The sequence below is a fragment of the Miniopterus natalensis genome, chromosome 6 (assembly GCF_054644295.1).
Source record: "Miniopterus natalensis isolate mMinNat1 chromosome 6, mMinNat1.hap1, whole genome shotgun sequence".
NCBI classification, from domain to species: domain Eukaryota; kingdom Metazoa; phylum Chordata; class Mammalia; order Chiroptera; family Miniopteridae; genus Miniopterus; species Miniopterus natalensis.
Genome location: NC_142086.1, coordinates 33,653,643 through 33,671,492, shown reverse-complemented (window position 1 = coordinate 33,671,492; position 17,850 = coordinate 33,653,643). Strand labels below are relative to the sequence as shown.

Below are 17,850 nucleotides of genomic sequence, written 5' to 3'. Positions count from 1 at the left end.
TGGGCTTATCAAATTCTGTCTTTGGAGTACCATGAAAATAAAGATGATAGATATTACTTGATCTCCAAATTGACCTGCTAATGGCACTAGATTTCATCAACCACAACCTGAATTCTCTTATATGTGCTTTATATCGGTGACAGGGAGACAGGAAAACCCAACTGGAGTATGTTTCTAACTATTAGCTGTTTCTTCAGGTGACTAGAGGGACGTGTCGTTTCTTCATTCACATGAATTTGAAAAATTACTTAAAGGGACTTTCTTAGGTTAGAGTAGACCCACACCTTTTATTTAACTGGGGACGAAGATCTGGGACTAACACTTCTCAGCACTCACCCCCATCCATTACCAAACACACCCCCTCACTCATACATTAGAACCCAAGGGTCTTGAGGCAGCACCTGGAATTGTGATCAGCACATGGTAGGTGCTCACTCAATACTTGAATAAAGCAACCTCCTCGTACCTGGATTTAGTTGAGGTGGACTAATAAAAGGGCCTGCTACTTTGTATCTACACAGCAAATATTTGTAGAACAAATGACTGAAGCAACCTAGTTCCTGCTGAGAAGTAGCTAGCTAGAAAACTTTAGAATTCCTAATTTTTTGACAAAAATGTAATACTGTCTCCCAGAATTTTTGGTATTCCTGTGTCAGGTAGCACTAAGGTTATAAGTTTTGTTTAAAAATGTAGACGCTGACAACACCACATGCTGATGACAATGGAGCAGCAGGAACCTCTCACAAAACTGCTGGTGAGTGCACATGGTACAGCCACTCTGGAAGACAGTGTGGCAACTTGTTGCAAAATTAAACACACTCTTTTATATGATGATCCAGCAGTTGTGCTCCTTGGTATTGATCCAAATGGAGTGGAAAACATGTCCACATAGAAACCTGCACATGGATATTTATAGCAGCCTAAACATGATTGTCAAAACTTGGAAGCAACCAAGATGTTTTTCAGCAAGTGAGTGGCTAAATGCACTGTGATACATCCAGATTAAAAGAAATGAGCTATCAAGCCATGAAAAGACACAGAGAAGCCTGAAATGCATATTACTAACTGAAAGAATCCAATCTGAAAAGGCTACATGCTGTATGATTCCAACTACAAGACATTCCGGAAAAGTCAAAACTGTGGAGTGGGTTCAGGGAGAGATGCACAGGCAGAGAGCGCAGAGGATTTTCACTGCCGTGATACCACGATGACAGATAAATGCCATTTTGCATTTTTCCAAGGAATGTACAACACCTAAGGCAAACTATGGACTTTGGGTAATTATGAGGTGTCAGTGTAGGTTCATCTCGGTAAAAATTGTACCATTCTGGTAAGTGATTTTGATAATGGGGTAGTGATGCATGTGTGGGGGCAGGGAGTATAGGGGGGTGCTCTGTACCTCCCTCTAAATCTTGTTATAAATCTGAAACAGTGCTTGAAAAGTAAATGTGTAAATACTGTTAGTTCTCATATTTTATTTTGTGTATTGATTTCAGTACTTTTAGTTGAGGGCGATCTTTTAAAGCATGCAGATTTTTAAAATTATATAGATTGCCTTGTCAAAAAGCCAGAAAATCATACCAGGAGGTTTGATAGGAGCCTGCTAAGAACACATTAAATTATCTTTATCTTAATGCTAAGTGTTTGTGGAGTTACTTGAATTTATTGTCTTTGTTTACATTTAAAATTTTTATAGATTTGATAAATAAGGATAAATCTACCTATTAAAGGACCAAAAAAAGATCACCAAAAAAGGATCCTTGTGATTACTGAGTTTTATAGCATCTATATCAGATTCTAAACCCTTTAGCTACACTGCAAAAACTGACAGCTGGGCTACAAAATGCCTTCTCCCCACTTGCTGTGGGATGTGCTAAAATGTGGCCACTGTGGCAAAGGAAATGAGTCAAAAGAAACTCTTTTAAAAAGAGTCACTAAAGAAAACATGGAGATAGATACTTTTCATTGCCTGTGATTACTTAAGTAGATCTCACTAATGCTTTTGTTAGACATGGTTGATTAATGTAAGGAAGAGTTGGAGGTAGCTTTGAAAAGAAATAGTAGTTGAACCAATCAACAGAAACTAAAGCTACCTCCAGTATCTATATGCAAAGGTTTTGAAAAGGTCACTCTGTGGTAAAACGCTGTTAATCGGAGTGTTTTATGGTGTTTTATTTTTGTTGCTATTGTTGGCATTATTTTTCTCCTATAACTCTTCTAAGCCTGAAGAAGTTGAATTTTTGTATGAGAATCAAATTCTCATTAAGCCAGCCTTTTTGCATGCACTTCTACTATACTCTAAAGGTGAATTCTTGCTGCTTGATCTCAGCAGCTCTTTTATGTATTCAGTTAAACCTGGAAGAGTGTCTGTGGAACATTAGATTAATTGTGAGGCGCATTTGAAACAGCTTCTGTTTCATAACCCTTTTGTAGAACTTTCAAGCTCTATTTAGATAACAATATGCAATGAATTAAGTGGAAAACTTGACATTTGTCTAGAGAAAGTTTATTTTCCTTTCGATGTCTGTGCTTTTTGTAACCTATACACTGAATTTTATCCTCAGTAGACCTTTCGAGTCTAGAAAATAGGGAATCTGTGAAAATCTGTGCCCTCGTAGAAGGCAGGGACATGACTGAGTCATAGTCATGACTTGGTGACCAAGGGCTGAGTTCCCAGGCTGGATGGATCAATGAAAGCCTGGGGAACTTGCCATATTGTTTTTCACTCTTTCCTGATTAATGTGGATTTCAGTCACTCAGCTTCAGGATTGATGATTGATTAGCTCTCCATCTCCCCCTAAAGAGAATAAAGTTGAAGTTTACAATCTAAAGTATGAGTAGGTGGTGATTTTTAAAAGTCTTCACGTGCCTGTATCATACCTCAAATACCTTAACCATAGGTTATCATATAACCCTGAGTAATAATACCTTAAAAATAGATTTTAGCGTGGTCATTTAGGGGGTTATTTGTTGTCCTTACTTTGTTTGATCTGTTTGTCACTTTAGTGGAAGCAAATGTAATGCTAAATATACCATTTTTAAAAATTTCCCCCTCGGGACCTTGATTAATGACCTGGACAAAACAAAACAATTTCAATCATGCACTGTTTCTCTGTTACTCAGTCTGCTTTTAGGTTACCTTTAACAGCTTTCTTGGTAAAAACATTAATGCTAATATTATCCAAAACAAAACCCAAAAGGTGAAGATATAGTTAAAAATATATGTATTTTTAGGCATATCCATTACATTGTTCTTTCAGGAAGGTACCAGATATTTGACAATAGAGCTGACAGTAATCTGTATAAAGAGTCCTATTGAGTATAGTTTATTTCTTATGAAATTATTTTAGTTGAACAATTTAAGCATTCCCTCCCCTCAGGATTTCAGGTGGGTGTGATTTGTCCAATTTTATTCTACTTTTTCAAAACAAAATATCTAGATTTCCAGATGCTTTACTAATTTTATATATAGTGAAACAAAGTTCTCTTCCTCTCAGTATTACTAATTAGCCAATTATTTCCCATCAGCATTATCTATATCAGTTGTAAGCCCGAGGCAGTTTTATTCCTCCCAGGGACATTGTGCAATGTCTAGAGACCTTGTTGGTCGATACAACTCGGGGGCTGTTACTAGCAGGCAGTTTGGAGGGAGGCAGGGATGCTACTAAATGTGCAGAACAGCCCCCTTCGTCCACCAAGGCTTAGCTGGCCCTAAATGTTAATAATGCCTCAGTTGAGGAGGCCTGATGGATGTGACCTCATCTTTCAAGTGCAGGGGAATGAAAGCATCACCGGTAAGTATTTGTGCTGCCAGGACACTGCGTAGCCGTTGACTCGCTACGAGGAGGATTTGAGGTGGCTCGCCGTGGTATGACCGAGCTATTCCTCCAAGGTTTTCAGTTATAGCACGTTACCAATTTGTCTCTGCACTTTTTAAGTTACAGAAATGGCTTCACTTCTTGAGACTGAATTAATGGGATTCTTTCTTTGTGTGTGTGTGTGTTTTTTAAGCACTTAAATATGCCTCCAGTGTTGCGAAGGAGAAAACCATCCTTCTGTTCGTCACTGGGCTGCTGCTCACTACGTTCGTCATTGTGGGAGCCATTCTCTTCGTGCCTGGTGAGAAGGACGGTTACTCTGAGGGAAGTCAAGTTGGATAAGTTTAAGACCATTGCGGGGGGAGGGCCTTCTGGTTTCCTAGGGCTGCTGTAACCAACGACCACAAACCGGGGGTCTTGAAACAATCGCAGTCCTCTCAGCTCTGAGATCAAGCTGTCTCATGACTCTGCTCCCTCCCAAGGCTCTAGGGGAGAACCCAGTCCTGGTCTCCTCTGCTGTCGGGTGTTTGCTGGCAATCTTTGCCCCTCCTTGGCTGGTGGCCGCATAACTCCAATTCCTCTGTGTTAAATCTCCACCCGCCTTTCTCTTCCAGAGACACTTATCGCTGGGTTTAGGGCCCACCTGGTTAATCCAGGATACGTGCCTTCTTTCAAGATCCTAAATTTATTCACGTATTTTGCCATATAATGTAATACTTACTCTTTGGCTGTATAAATGAATATTCACAGACCCCTGGGTCTAGGAGATAGACAGATCTTTAGGGCCACCATTCAACCCCCTGATGAAGGCCAACTTCATCAGCCAAGACACGGAAGTGGGAGTGAATGTGGGAAACAAATTGATCTGAAACTGTTTGCATTTGGAGGACGGGAAATAGGCTTTGCCCAAGCACATGGAAGGAACAGCAAGGACAGGCTGGGACTCAAAGTGTAGACTGTAGAAAGCCACTGTGGTGTTTTGTTTTTTTTTTAGCAGAATACAGTATGGGTGTAATGCTTAGGAAGAGAAATTTGGCAGCTCTGTTTGCAGCTGGATTTAGGATGTGGGGAGGAAGGAGATGAATTCAGAAGACAGAAAGAATAACTATTTTGATTTTGGGGCAGATTGAATATTAGCAAATGAAGGGATTGGTAAGAGAGGTTCCAAGGTAGTTAAGGAGGCAAAGCCAATTCAAGGTTTCAACATGTTTGGACTTAGATGTTGACATTTAGATGTCTTATGTTCAGTCTTAAATTTAAAAAAGTCACGTATTTTGTGTGAACTTTTGGGGGAAGTATATATTTTTAAACGCTTTGCACTTTATAAGAACAGTATTGAGATGAATACATTTAATATATTATTTTAACTTCGCAGGAAGTGTATAGGAAAATATTTTAAATATTATTTTTATTTATTTACAGGTGAATATTCAACAAAGAGGGCCAGTGGACTTGGTTTAATTGTCGTTCCTACTGTGATATTGATATTGCTTCAGTACTCTGTGTTTATGATATGTAAGTATTTGTTTTAGTATGATCGTCCCCAGCTTTTTCATTTAAAAAACAGCATTTTTGATTAAAATACTCTTATATGGGTGTGTTTTTTAATAATGCAATAAAAGTTGGTTTATCTCCCTAGCCGTTCTTGGTGAAATTTTTCCCCATATGGATTAATTTTAAGGTTATATTAGGTTTTCAAGGTATTTATTTTCTAAAAAGTGATTTTCGAGATATATTTAATGCCAGTCAGTGGATTTTTAAAATTATGCTATATAATTTCTTAATGATTACCTTCATATACTTATTTAAGTTTTTGAAGTTATAAGTAGCTATTAAATATTCTCGTTCTCTTCTTTTGCTCAGCCTCTCTTTTAAAAAAAACTAGTTCTACAAAATAGGGTTGTAAATCATAAAGAGTGGAAATACATAAATATATATATAAGTTATTGGCAAATCTTAACATTGTAGCTTTCAAAGATGATATAGATATCCAGCCTATAATTGGTAACATTTTCACTGCATTTTGGAAGTAAATCACTAAATATTTTTGTTGTTATTAAAGAATCTCTCCCCCTCCCCCCCCATTTGCTCATTGAACTCTTGGTGTTAACCCGTGTCTGGGTTGCAGTACATTGAGGGCATTCATCTGCTGTAAAAACACAGGTGTAGCCCAGGTAGAGGTTATGGTGTCTCAGTGGCAGGCCTGCAGAGTGGCTCTCCACGAGAGCAGTTTTGTGTGCACGGGCCAAAGCCCTGCATAACGGCCGTTCCTATTGTCAGGCCTGCAAGGGTGGTAAAAGCAGCATTGTTCTAAGGTTTTGGTTAAAAACTGCCAGTTCAGCTCAGCTCGCTGCAGAAATAAAAGGCTGCTGAGTGTGTGAATGTGGAGCTGACTACTTGAGTGGGAAGCTGTGGTTTAGATCTCTGGGAAAGCATCTACCGTCTGACAAGGAACTCCCGAGTCAGTCTTTGGTTACAGGATAGTGGCCTCGATTGTGCAAAATACAGGTCGGTGGGATTGCTTCTTAAGCACTCTCAACATGCTTTCTCCTCGAAGCTCCAGCTATCGGGATGTCGTCCTTCAGCATTGCCATACTGATCCTGCAGCTGCTGGGCTTCGTGCTCTCTGTGGTTGGACTAAGCCTCTGTGTCTCAGGTAAGGGTCACGTTTCTAGTCCCTTCTTACCGGGAATTTCTCTTGGACAGAGCTCTTTTATTTTTCTTATTCTTTTTAAAATACATAGACTTTATTTTTTTTTTTTTAGAGCATTTTAGGTTCACAGCAAAAATTGAGGGGAAAGTACAGAGGTCCCCTGTACCCCATCTACTCAAAGCCGCCTCCACTGTCAACAGCCCCCATCAGAGCGCTACATTTGTTACAGCCTGTTGAACCAACACTGGCACATCATTATTACCCAAAGTCCATAGTTTATATCCGTCTTGGTGCTGTGTGTTCTGTGATTCTGATAAATGTATAATGACTTGGATCGCAGGTGTAGAATATCATGCAGAAAAGTTTAACTGCCCTAAAAACCCTTTGTGCTCCGCCTGCTCATCTCCCGTATCCTGAAACCCTCGCCACCACTGATCTTTTCACTGTTTCCATAGTTTTGCATTTCCTAAAATGTCTTATCCTTGGAATCGTACAGCATCTAGCTTTTTCAGATTGGCTTCTTTCACTTAGTAGTGTGCATGTAAGGCTCCTCCATGTTTTTTTGGCTTGATAACTCATTTCTTTTTAGCACCGAGTAATATTCCATTGTGCGAATGGATCATAGTTTGCTCATTCACCTGTTGAGAGACATCTTGGTTGCTTTCAGTACATTGAAAAGGTATTGATTTGTTATAAAATCACAGTGGACACAATTTTCAACTTCATTTGGGTAAATACTAAGGAGTGCAACTGCTAGATTGTTTCTTAAGGGTGTGTAACAAATTACCAAACTGTCTTCCGACCTGGCTGTACCACATTTTGTGTTCCCACCAGCAATGAATGAACATTTCTGTTGCTCTGCATTCTTTCCAGCATTTAGTGTTGTGAGCTTTTGTTTTTTAATTCTCATTTTGCCCCCCCTGAGATCATGCTTTCCACATTGGCTGTGTGTGGCTTATGGGCTGATGGTTCTAGCAGCCAAACTTCAATGCCTGTATTCGTGGGAGAGCTTTTAAAAAAAACAACAGGCTTCAATTGGTTGGAGGCTTAGGCTTTACAGACTATTTCCCATTAGTCTTGATGTGATAAGGAAGATGTTATATGAACGAACGCTTTTTTATTTTAATAATTTGGAATTATTTCATTGACTGAGTTAATAATGGATGACCATGTGTAGGTATTTTTTTGTTTCTTGATAATGAGAAAAATAATTATTCTCCTTAAAACTTGATATTATTACTATTATTGTTTCTTTTAAGAGGTTCGGTTATTTCATGTGAATTTCTAATATAAAATTTTATTTGTTTTTACAGAGTGTACACCAATGCACGGCCCTCTTCTGATTTCAGGTTTGGGTATTATAGCTTTAGCAGAATTACTTGGATTAGTTTATATGAAATTTATTGGTAAGTAAACTTTATTTTTGTTAGTCTATGCCTAGAATTTCAAATATACAGGGTGTGGCAAAAGTAAGGTTACAGTTGTGAGTACACAAAACACAGAGTTTATTCTTATATTATTATTTATTAACTATTTCCCATATGAACAACTGTAAACCCACTTTTGCCCCCACCCTGTACAGTTTGGGAAATGCTTTTGGTTGGTTCTTACAGCTTAGGAACAAAGAAATGTATTGGTAACTAATTAAAGAGGGTAGATATCATATGAATTAATGAAAAGTTTAGATTATAGACTAGTTTAGAAGAAAATGGCTTTATGTTTTAGAATGTATAAACCTTTTTATGCTATGGAAAAGGAGAGCAGGTTGAGGATTCATTTTAATAACTAGAAAATGATTTTTAATTGGCCCATTGTTTCTATGGTAGAGCTCTTTCACAGAGAACCATTTGTCACTTGCTCTTCTTACAGACTGTTTATAGACCTTGACACCCCTAAGTGGACAGGAATTGAAATTCAAAATCTGTCACTTTTCCTAATTAAAGAGCAGTGTTCTCTGGTACTTGACTTTAAAACATTTTTAGTTAAAAGCAATATACTATAACAAAAACATTGAGTTTTAAAATTTAGGCTTTTATTACTTTAAAATTAATTGTTACTAAATATGGAATCAACTTATTGTTTTTAAACTTTGTATTTAATCTGACAATTTTCAGTTGATAGGTTTCTGTATGTTATTTTTAATATATATATATATAGAGAGAGAGAGAGAGAGAGAGAGAGAGATGCTTTTAATAGTGTCTAAAGATGTTTCTTACAATATGGGAACTAATATAGTGTCCCTTAAAAAACTCTTTGTTTTGCTTATGAAGTAAAACAAACAAATATTTGTCAAAATAATCAAAAGTTACAAACTGATAGAGTAAAAACTTCAGTCTTTCTGCTTTGCTTTAGGCGAACTTGACTGTATGTTTCTAAAACTTTATACAAACCTTGAATTGTTAAATTCAAATAATTTTTGAATTTATCAAATTCAGATAGTTAATTTTCCACGTGACTTGCACAGGACTTTCAAAGAAATTTTATCTCTATTTTTTAACATCAGCTTTTGCTGACTGGTTGCTGAGTTCAATTCCATTATATGTTCTGTTTCCCTTTACTTAATGCTTATTCAGTAAACAATTAAAATACAGTACTTAAATAAAATTTACCTATCTTTAGTTTATGTGTTCATAGTCAGAGTGGCTTTGTCACTGAGATTTTCTCTATTCATGCCTCCGAAGTTCCTAAAATACAATTAAGACTTCTAAAGCTGAATGGCATCCATTGGGTAGCTATCGTGAGCATCACTTTGTGAATGCTGATACATAATTCTATTTTTGTTGAGTCTTTCTTCTAATGGCCATTTGTGTGGTTCTCGAAGATGACACGTCTGATTATATCGCTTCCTATGAGTGCCTGAGAACAGTGTGAGCTACAGTATCCGTACATCTTATGTAGTATTAGGTGTCACTGACTGATGGTCAGTCTTTGTTCTGCTCTTCCCTTATTATCTGGTTTGCCACACGTCCCCACGCCTTCCATGTCTAACAAAGAATGATGTTCGGCACCATTGCCGGTAGGTCTGGCGATGCCGACTCAAGTGGAAATGGGCATTGCCTGGCTGCCACCCCTTGGCCTTGCTCTCCCCGCTTCTCCACTGCCAGCATCCCTGAGAAGCCTACGAAACCAGTGTAATTGCAAACGTACTGTTCTCACATTAAGATCAAAGTGAAGGTGAAATTATGACCCTTTCCCCAGGCTATTTTTTCTTTATCATAGTTTAACATATAAATATACCATATGTAAGTTAAGAATTTAGCCCACTTTTATTGACATGGTGAGAATATTCTACATTAACTTTTCACATCGACTTGTCTAACGCCAGAGCTCAGTGACACATCTGCCTTCAATTGAAGGGCAAGAAGAGCAAAGGTACAGGAAAATGCTCTTTGTATACTATCATGAACTAGGAAAATGGGTGTGGTTTTCTTCTATAGTCTGTAAATCTGACTTATGTAATATTAAGGTTGCAAATTTGAGCATTTGAATCAGGAAGTGAAAATTGTAAATGTTTTTAAAATAACTTTTACTCATTGCAAATACTCTGTTTTGGAAAAGCGTAAGGAATATGTCTCGACTTAAATGCAATAAAATACTCAGATAGTTAAAAGAAAATCCAAGCTGTCTTTTTAAGATTAAGTTAATGTCCCTATGAGAAGTTCAACTTTTATCATTTTCATTATTTCCAAGTTTAAATTTGTAGCCTTACCTGTTACTTTAAGGAGTAAGATTTTAACTTTCATTTTTTCTGGTCTTTTTTAAAACTACGTTGGATTTTTTAAATTTTTTTTTAATGGAAGCATTTAAGCTGTATAAAATGAAATTAGGGGCTGGGAACAAGAACAATGTGAGAGCATATAGAAAGTTAAAAGGAACTAACTCAACTGGGTCAAGTTAGGCTTGTTATTTACATAGGGTATTTATATACTTGTTTAATTTTTTTAAGGTCATTACCAGTATAAGGACATATAATTGTGTTTTGATACAAATCAACCTACTAGCAGTCAGAAAACATATTTATCACATCTCAGATATATGAGAATGACGTGGAATATAGAAAGTTATAAAAAATTCAGCGATATTGGCTTACTCATTGTTGAGGAGAGGTGAATCTGGTATCGCTAGAAAAAGTATTCCTGAAAATTCATGATCTAGAAATATATTTATGATGTGTCAAGTGTTTCAGGGAGAGAAGACCATATCAAGAAACAGTGCAAGTGAGCTCATATGAAATGCTTAAGGCTTTGCGCTTTTATGAATGTGTAGCTACGGCTGTGGAAGCTTAGGCCCGTGGCGGCAACGTAAATTACAGTCATTCTCTTGTTACATAGGTCATACGCTTATTGGAGAGGATTAACTCGAAGCGAAATTAACTTCTCCATTGTTTGGTTTTATAATGTTAGAGGGATCACAGCTGACCTTACTCCCTGTTCTTTATAGATCCCTTTTTTCATAATGGGCTAGCCAAATGTGACGTTCCTTGTGCCTGAGACTCGGAGCTCAGAAACTATTCTTTACACATGATTAGGATAGAAAAGGAGCGACGTGGCAGTTCTTAATCCTAATTCTGATGAATAAACTTCTGAGCTCAGAAATATAACTCTAAAATCTTACCTCTGCCTCTTCACATTAGCAGTCAGTAATTTACACAGCTGTTCGGTTCTCTTTCCCTTGATCGAATATAGAGGGCATGGCTTAGCTGAAGTGAGCCATGTTCGTGTAGCAATCGTAACGGTGCCTAATAAAGTTCTGTAATTCTGCCCGGCTTATGTGGAAGGTTACTAAATGTGAATTCGCGCATTCCTAAACCCACTTCACTACGTAGTACTTTAAAACAAGGGTTACTTCTCGTTTGGTTGCAAGGACCAGACCACTGTCCATGTACCTGCAGTGAGGGAACTTTAAAGCCACACATGACAGTCACAGAGATGGGAGTCTCGTGAGGGCAGATACATAGCTGGGCCTCAGAGCGTAACAGGAAGTAGTTTAGGGATCTGAAGGATCCAGCACATCTCAAAGAACCGAGTCCTCATGTCACCCTCTCAGGAACAAGAGTCAGTCAGCCCTTCGGCCAGTTATAGTCACGTAGTTCCTTTCTCTCTGGTTCTTTACCTGCCAGTCAGTTAGCTCGTCCCCTCCTCTTATGGCCTTGTGTTTTCATCCCATTTATGTCTTCTCGCTCACAGCTTATCTTACCCAGAGAGAGCTCTAAGCTTTGAGCTTCTCCTGGCTCACTTTCCTTGTCACCTTCCTTTACCGTCACCAACTTTCTAGTCTTCATTGTTTCACTCCCTTCAGATTTCAGTGGCAGAAAGAAACTTCCGGCCAGTCGATTGTCATTGTCCCTGTTTCAGAGCCTCATCAACTCTGGCTCGCCTAAAGAGCGGCTGCCCTCGGGTTGGGTCTCACCCCCCCCCATTTCCCATCAGCTTCAGAAGCTTGATAAAGTGGGTCTGGAGGAGTGGTAGTCAGTAAAGAGCACAGAAAACGAGAGCAGTTCTGGGGCCTGCCTCAGCCCGCTCATAAGCAAATCCGGTGCTGTCGTCCAACCCAGAGAGCAGTGGGATTGAGGGTCATTCACAGGATGTTGCTGCTCGAGGCTTCCGTATCTGCAGGATTCTGGTTCTGTATTTAGGACTGGTTTTAGCTGCTCTGGCTCCTCCTCACTTGGTTTTTGTAAGGAAGTTCTCCCTTCTTCCCTATGCCACCAGAGCAGTTCTCTTTCCTTTGGCACATTCACGATGCCCTGCATGCCTTCATCTTCATTAACCAATCCGTTTAGGAGCGGTGAAAGGTGAGCTGAGAAATAACACACTTGTGTACAATCAAGAAGGACTTGACTGTAGCTAAAACCAGGCGTCTAGCATAATTCCTTAAACTCGGAGGGATCTGAATATTTGCTTTCGTTTGGTACCTGTCTGGAGCTTTGTAAACTGGAAAGATGAAAGAAAGGAGAAAGACTAGGCTGCAAGGAACCAGAGCCGTGAGCTCTGGGTGGGCGATGGAGCAGAGGCGGAGATTGGTCATTGCCACATTCTGTCTACTTGGCAGGGAGGGATGGAGAGTCTACAGTGGGGTGAGCAGATGACAGTGTTTGCCCACCACAAAGTCAGGAGGTAGGGCATGCACAAGCGAGCAGGGGGATATGTTTGTTACTTGATGTAGGTGGATTATTTCCATCATTTTATTCTGTCATTTCGTATACTCAAGAATGTTCTGTACTTTTTAATAGATTGTCAGAGCTGGAACTCTTTCACTGGACTTTCTGGCACCTCTAGCTTTAGCACTGAACATTTTATTTTAAAATTAAACAGTGTATTGGCTTAATTTCTTTCATTTATTAAATTCATTTTCTTATTTTTTAAATTTTATCAGCTTCCAATCAGAGGACTATACAGCCTCCTAGGGTAAGTTAATGTTTCTTAAATGAATTGGGTCTGATCACTTGATGATTTTGACTGAGGGATGGTAACTGAGATACTGACCCTTTTGCTGTCTGTTTAGTGTAACATCAGATTAAGAGAACGTAGGAGTCCTTTCATGATCTTTGCATAAATAGATCCAATTCTATTTTAAAACCCATGTTTGGTCATTTAGTAGCAATGGGATAGAATAAATAGTTCCGTAAGATGATGCTGACTTCTCGTACCTAGAACTGGAAAGTTTATGTGTAAGAATGATGGTGGTTGTCTCTGCTGAAGGAAAGCTGATTCCAATCTGTTGCCTCATCTGTTGGATTTTTTTTGATGTGCATATACAAAACATGACTTCAGGCTTGAACTGAGGGAGAAATTAATATTAAATTGATTTTATTTAAAATAATCTGTAAAATAAATGGAAATATTGCTTTAAAATATCTGTTCTGAGGTATGATTCATTTCCCTCATTTTATAAGCATTTTTCTTCCTCCAAACTGTACTGTAGTTTTCACTATATCTTGGATATCTTACTAAGCTATCTGAGAAGATTCCAAGAAAGGGCTATATTGTAATCAGTTTCCCATAAAGGATTTAATGACACTGTGCCTGGAATGCTAAAGTGAGACTCCTGTGTGTGGCAGGAAGTGGAGACTGCATATGCTGCTAAATCGGATAAGCCTCAGCAGACCTGCCCGAAAGGCAGGCAGGGGGGAGTAGGGGTGCTCTGCCATGGCGTTTATTCGAAAAAGATTGGTGCCGTAGCTGCCTTGGTCACAAACACACAGCAGTTCTTCCTGTTCCTTTATTAGAGATAATCCAGCCATTAAACCCTTAAATCCTAATGCGTTTTCTTTGCATGACTTAAAAATGATTGTTTTGCTTTCATCTCTTGTTTAATGGTATTATTTATTATGTTGCTATTTATTTTGAACTTTAATAATTTTTTCAAGAAGTCAAGATTTCTTGAACTGAGAGAGACTTGGGTGGGGTGGGAAATTCTGCATAGAAAAAGAATGTTAAAGAGAATAAGAGTTATTATTAAACCATTAGTGAGACTTGGCAAGCTTTGCTTTTTAGACTTTATTGTCTTGCTTTTAGATTCACTGTTTAACTGCATAGCTTTAAATGTTAGCATATATAAATTTTAGTACGAAGGACATGAAATAAATTCCACTTTTATATAAATATATTTTAAATATTTTCCAGAAAGCTGTAGAGGAACCCCTTAATGGTATGTGATTATTACAGACTTATATATTTTTCTTGATCCGTTACCAGATCATAATTTGAACTGGCCCCAAAAGCAGTTAAATGTTCTGTCTATGCCTTGGGAAGAATCTAGGTTTTTTTGTTTGTTTGTTTTTCCTTCTTTGACCTTTCTTTTTTTTAAAATTATTAACCAAGAATTAAGAGTATTGCCTTTGTAATGTTCTCACCTCTGAGAAAACTGCGCTGCTCTGTGTCTCCCAAGTAGTTGCATGCATTGGCCAAGTGATATTGGGGGAGGGGACTACTGCCTTTTTATATTGGCCAAAATGAAGTGCTGTAGCACCCCCAGGATAGAAGAATCTCAGTTGATTTTAATTTCTGGTTTATAAACTCTAGAAAGAGACAGTCTCTCATTGTGGAGTACGACCAAAACACTTTGCTTTCTTTCTCCCTAAATCTAGATCCGTATTCTAACAGTCTGACTCTGTTTCCTTTGTGGGGGCTGTGGATATTGTTCACAGAAAGGCATCGTAATCAAATGCCTTAAAGTTAATTTGGATTTACCACTGTGGTATAGTTGGCATGATGTTACTGTAAATCTGTCTATTTAGAAGTGATTTTTCATTGTGGAATCTTACTAACTGCTTGCTTGGCTTATTACTAATTCTTAGCATTTAAAGAATCAAAAGGAATGATGAATGATGGTAAGTCTAAAATGCACCTGAATTATAGATTGATTAAAATACAGACATTGAAAAGAAATAAAATTGCTTCTTGAAAATTAGGCTTTTTAAATAAAAGGACACTGTCAAATCATAAAGGTTTACATGTCTTGATTTATAAAACCTGAATCTACTATGTTAAAATTGCAAAACTAGTAACATAAAAGTTGTACGGTGTCACCAATCAGACTCCTCAGTCATATTGCTCACAGCAAAGAGAGACTACTGCTTTTTAAAAACATGTTTCAGATCCAGTGACTGTAACTTCAAAATGGTTTTTATATGACACATAGATAATCTGGCACAAATCTTTATAATCTTGACAGTTTCTTTTTGTGCTTGTGTTGGTGATTTTGTTGCATTTAACCCACAGAGGCTTAATATCTCTGCTTTTCCATGAAGGAACTTGGTTCTGATCTTTAGGGAGAGGATTTAAAAAGAGAGAGAAAAAATGGTTGGTCACTCCAGCTTTTGCTTTTCTGGGGGGACTCCGGGCTAACAACTTAAAATTTTTATTAAATATTTCAAACACATACATTTGTTAAAGAAGTCAGAGATATTGAATGCTATAAGTATTCATTCATCTTAATGTGTTTTTATCTTATCAAAAACTTCTTCATACCTTTGGTATTTACTGTCGTGCCTTGATAATGTAAATAGTTTACGTTCCATTTTACTGTTTTAAAGTCTGTGACCTACCTGCTCCCCTCCGTAGCAAAGCACATCATTTAACTCAAGAAGGCTATATTCCCGAGCACAGTGAACGTTGGCATCAGAGTAAAAACATGCCGATTGTGTGTTGGTGGATTAAGTTTAAAACAATGTTTAGGCTGTGTTCAGCAAGGAGGCACAGATGGCCCCACTTTTTTAGGTTTGTGTCACAGCCTTTATTACAAAAGTGCATGTTTTATTATACTAAAAAAATCGTAGTTAGTAGGAATGAACCAAATGGTATGAAACAAGGAACTGGTGCCTGGGACTGTGGCATGGTTTGGTCATGTGTTCATTCTCGTGTTCTATTTTTCAATTTTGTTGTTCTCCCCTTTTCCTCCTGTGGAGTCATTCTTCTGTAGATGGGTAGAGAAACAGAACTCCTTTTCACCATGGTCAGAAAACCAGTATAAGAACCTTGAGTACCTCCTGCTTTGTTACTTTCCCCTGGGACGTGACTTTTTTTGAACCACTGTATCCAGGAGATACAACAGTTTTTGTTTGTTCATAGCACATAAAATCTATAATGACCTTTGAAATGTCCTTAATTTTGCTAATATTTCGCTGTTCAGGATTTGTCAGTTATTTTTAAATGTCTGTCTGGTGGGATCCTCCAGCTGACATCTAACAGCATAATGCTCACAGCGTGTCTGCTGCATCCGTGAGTGAGGCTCAGAGCGCCCTCCTAGGGACCTTAGTACCATTTCCTCTGACTTTTACCTAATCACATGTTTATTTCACTGACATGAAGTGAATGATGCAGATCTAAAGTGAATGCGATGAAGTATTAGTCTGTGAGCAGTGTGTTTTGCTTTTATAAAATCAGCATCCCTTGGCTTCTCCTCAGCTGATCCAGCAAATGGAAATGATCAGACTTGGCTGATCTTTCCTTTCCCTTGGCATTGCCCTTTTCCTTACCGCAACAAAGACGGCTGATGATTTGCCTGCTTTATGTCTGTGACCTCTGCAAATTTAAGATTAAATACTTTACTTTTAGATATTATATATCTGAAACAATTCCAAATTTTTAAGATACATCAACTTGTTAATGCATAGAAAAATAGACACATAGTAATTAAATGTTCATTTTTCCATTTTTCAGAGTAACTAAATTGAAGAGATGGACTCTGATTCAGAGAGTAGTAAGACAAGAAAGGAATGCACTTGTGTTTAAGCATCATGGCCTTGATTCACCCACTGTTCAAGAGAAGAAAACAAGAAAAGCAATTGACTGTCATCATAAGAGAAAATAAATCATGGACTTTTAAATGGTTATTATGGCTAAGTTTTTATTCAAACCCTTTGTGATTTAGTTAATAAAAGAATCATGATGTGTTGTGTGCCCAATGGAGATCCAGTTTTTTATTGTTACTTTTCTTCAATTAAGGGCAAAAGTAGAGTGGTCAACTTCCAAGAATGATGCCTTTCAGATCCTAGGACTTCTTGACTCTAGGTCCCACCAGTGTAAATTGGTTCAACGTGAGAATTACCTGGCACTAACCTGTTGGTTACTCAGAGACATCGCTGAAAAACAGTGGCTTCCACTGAACCTTAGCAAGCTCAAGTTCACAGCCACTTTGCCAGTTATGGTGTTAGCTGAATAATGTGTCTGCCACTTCTAGGTCAAGGGAATAGCAAAAATTAAGTAGGGATAGGAATTTGGTTGGAAACATGTTGTATTTTGCTTATATGTGATGTGATACTGATGGAAATCATGGTGTTCATTCTTGGAGGTTGCCATTCACACATTCTTCCTTCAGCGGATTTAGGGTAATTTTATTGACGGATGTCTTTTTCTTTTTACTCACACAACCCTTTAAACCCTGTCTTGTCCTCCTGTTATTTGCTTCTGCTGTGCAAGATGTAGCACCTTTTCTCCTCTTTGAACATGGTCTAGTGACATGGTAGCATCATTGCAGAAAGGAGCCAGACTTGTTCTCAGAGAACTCTGTTCACACTTTTCAGCAAAAATAGCTATGGTTGTAACATATGTATTCCCTTCCTCGGATTTGAAGGCACAATCTACGGTGTTTCTTCACTTCTTTTCTGATTTGGGGCATGAAAAACCAAGATTGAGGTTTTTAACTATGTGTCCCCTGCATGGCAACATTCTGTGTGTCACTGTCAGGCCAATAGGCCAGCCCTCGAAAGGGTGGTTTTATCGCTATTGTATCTATGTTGCATGATGAACACTCATCATCTTCCTCCTGTAGTCCTGCCTCGTATTCCCCTGACTCCAAGATTGAAAAAACATGACCCCCACGTTTTGTACCCCGTTAGAAGAAAATTAACATTCTGACAGCTGTGATCGCCTGGAG

At 38.1% G+C, this 17,850-nt stretch overlaps 1 protein-coding gene across 5 annotated transcripts in view; it reads left to right on the top strand.

The window, feature by feature from the left end:
- The window catches only part of CD47 (CD47 molecule), a 45,083-nt gene extending 28,204 nt beyond the window's left edge, over positions 1 to 16,879 (top strand). For 2 of the 5 annotated variants that reach the window (XM_087818139.1, XM_087818144.1), the window contains exons 4-11: positions 4,012 to 4,119; positions 5,241 to 5,333; positions 6,376 to 6,474; positions 7,785 to 7,877; positions 12,847 to 12,878; positions 14,097 to 14,121; positions 14,771 to 14,803; positions 16,635 to 16,879. In XM_087818139.1, the coding sequence (XP_087674265.1) occupies positions 4,012 to 4,119; positions 5,241 to 5,333; positions 6,376 to 6,474; positions 7,785 to 7,877; positions 12,847 to 12,878; positions 14,097 to 14,121; positions 14,771 to 14,803; positions 16,635 to 16,639 (488 nt within the window). In that variant the 3' untranslated portion in view covers positions 16,640 to 16,879. Of the gene's footprint in view, positions 1 to 4,011; positions 4,120 to 5,240; positions 5,334 to 6,375; positions 6,475 to 7,784; positions 7,878 to 12,846; positions 12,888 to 14,096; positions 14,122 to 14,770; positions 14,804 to 16,634 lie in introns of those variants that run through there. The other 3 variants (XM_087818140.1, XM_087818141.1, XM_087818143.1) reach the window with 3 other exon arrangements.
- Positions 16,880 to 17,850: the final 971 nt, after the last annotated feature.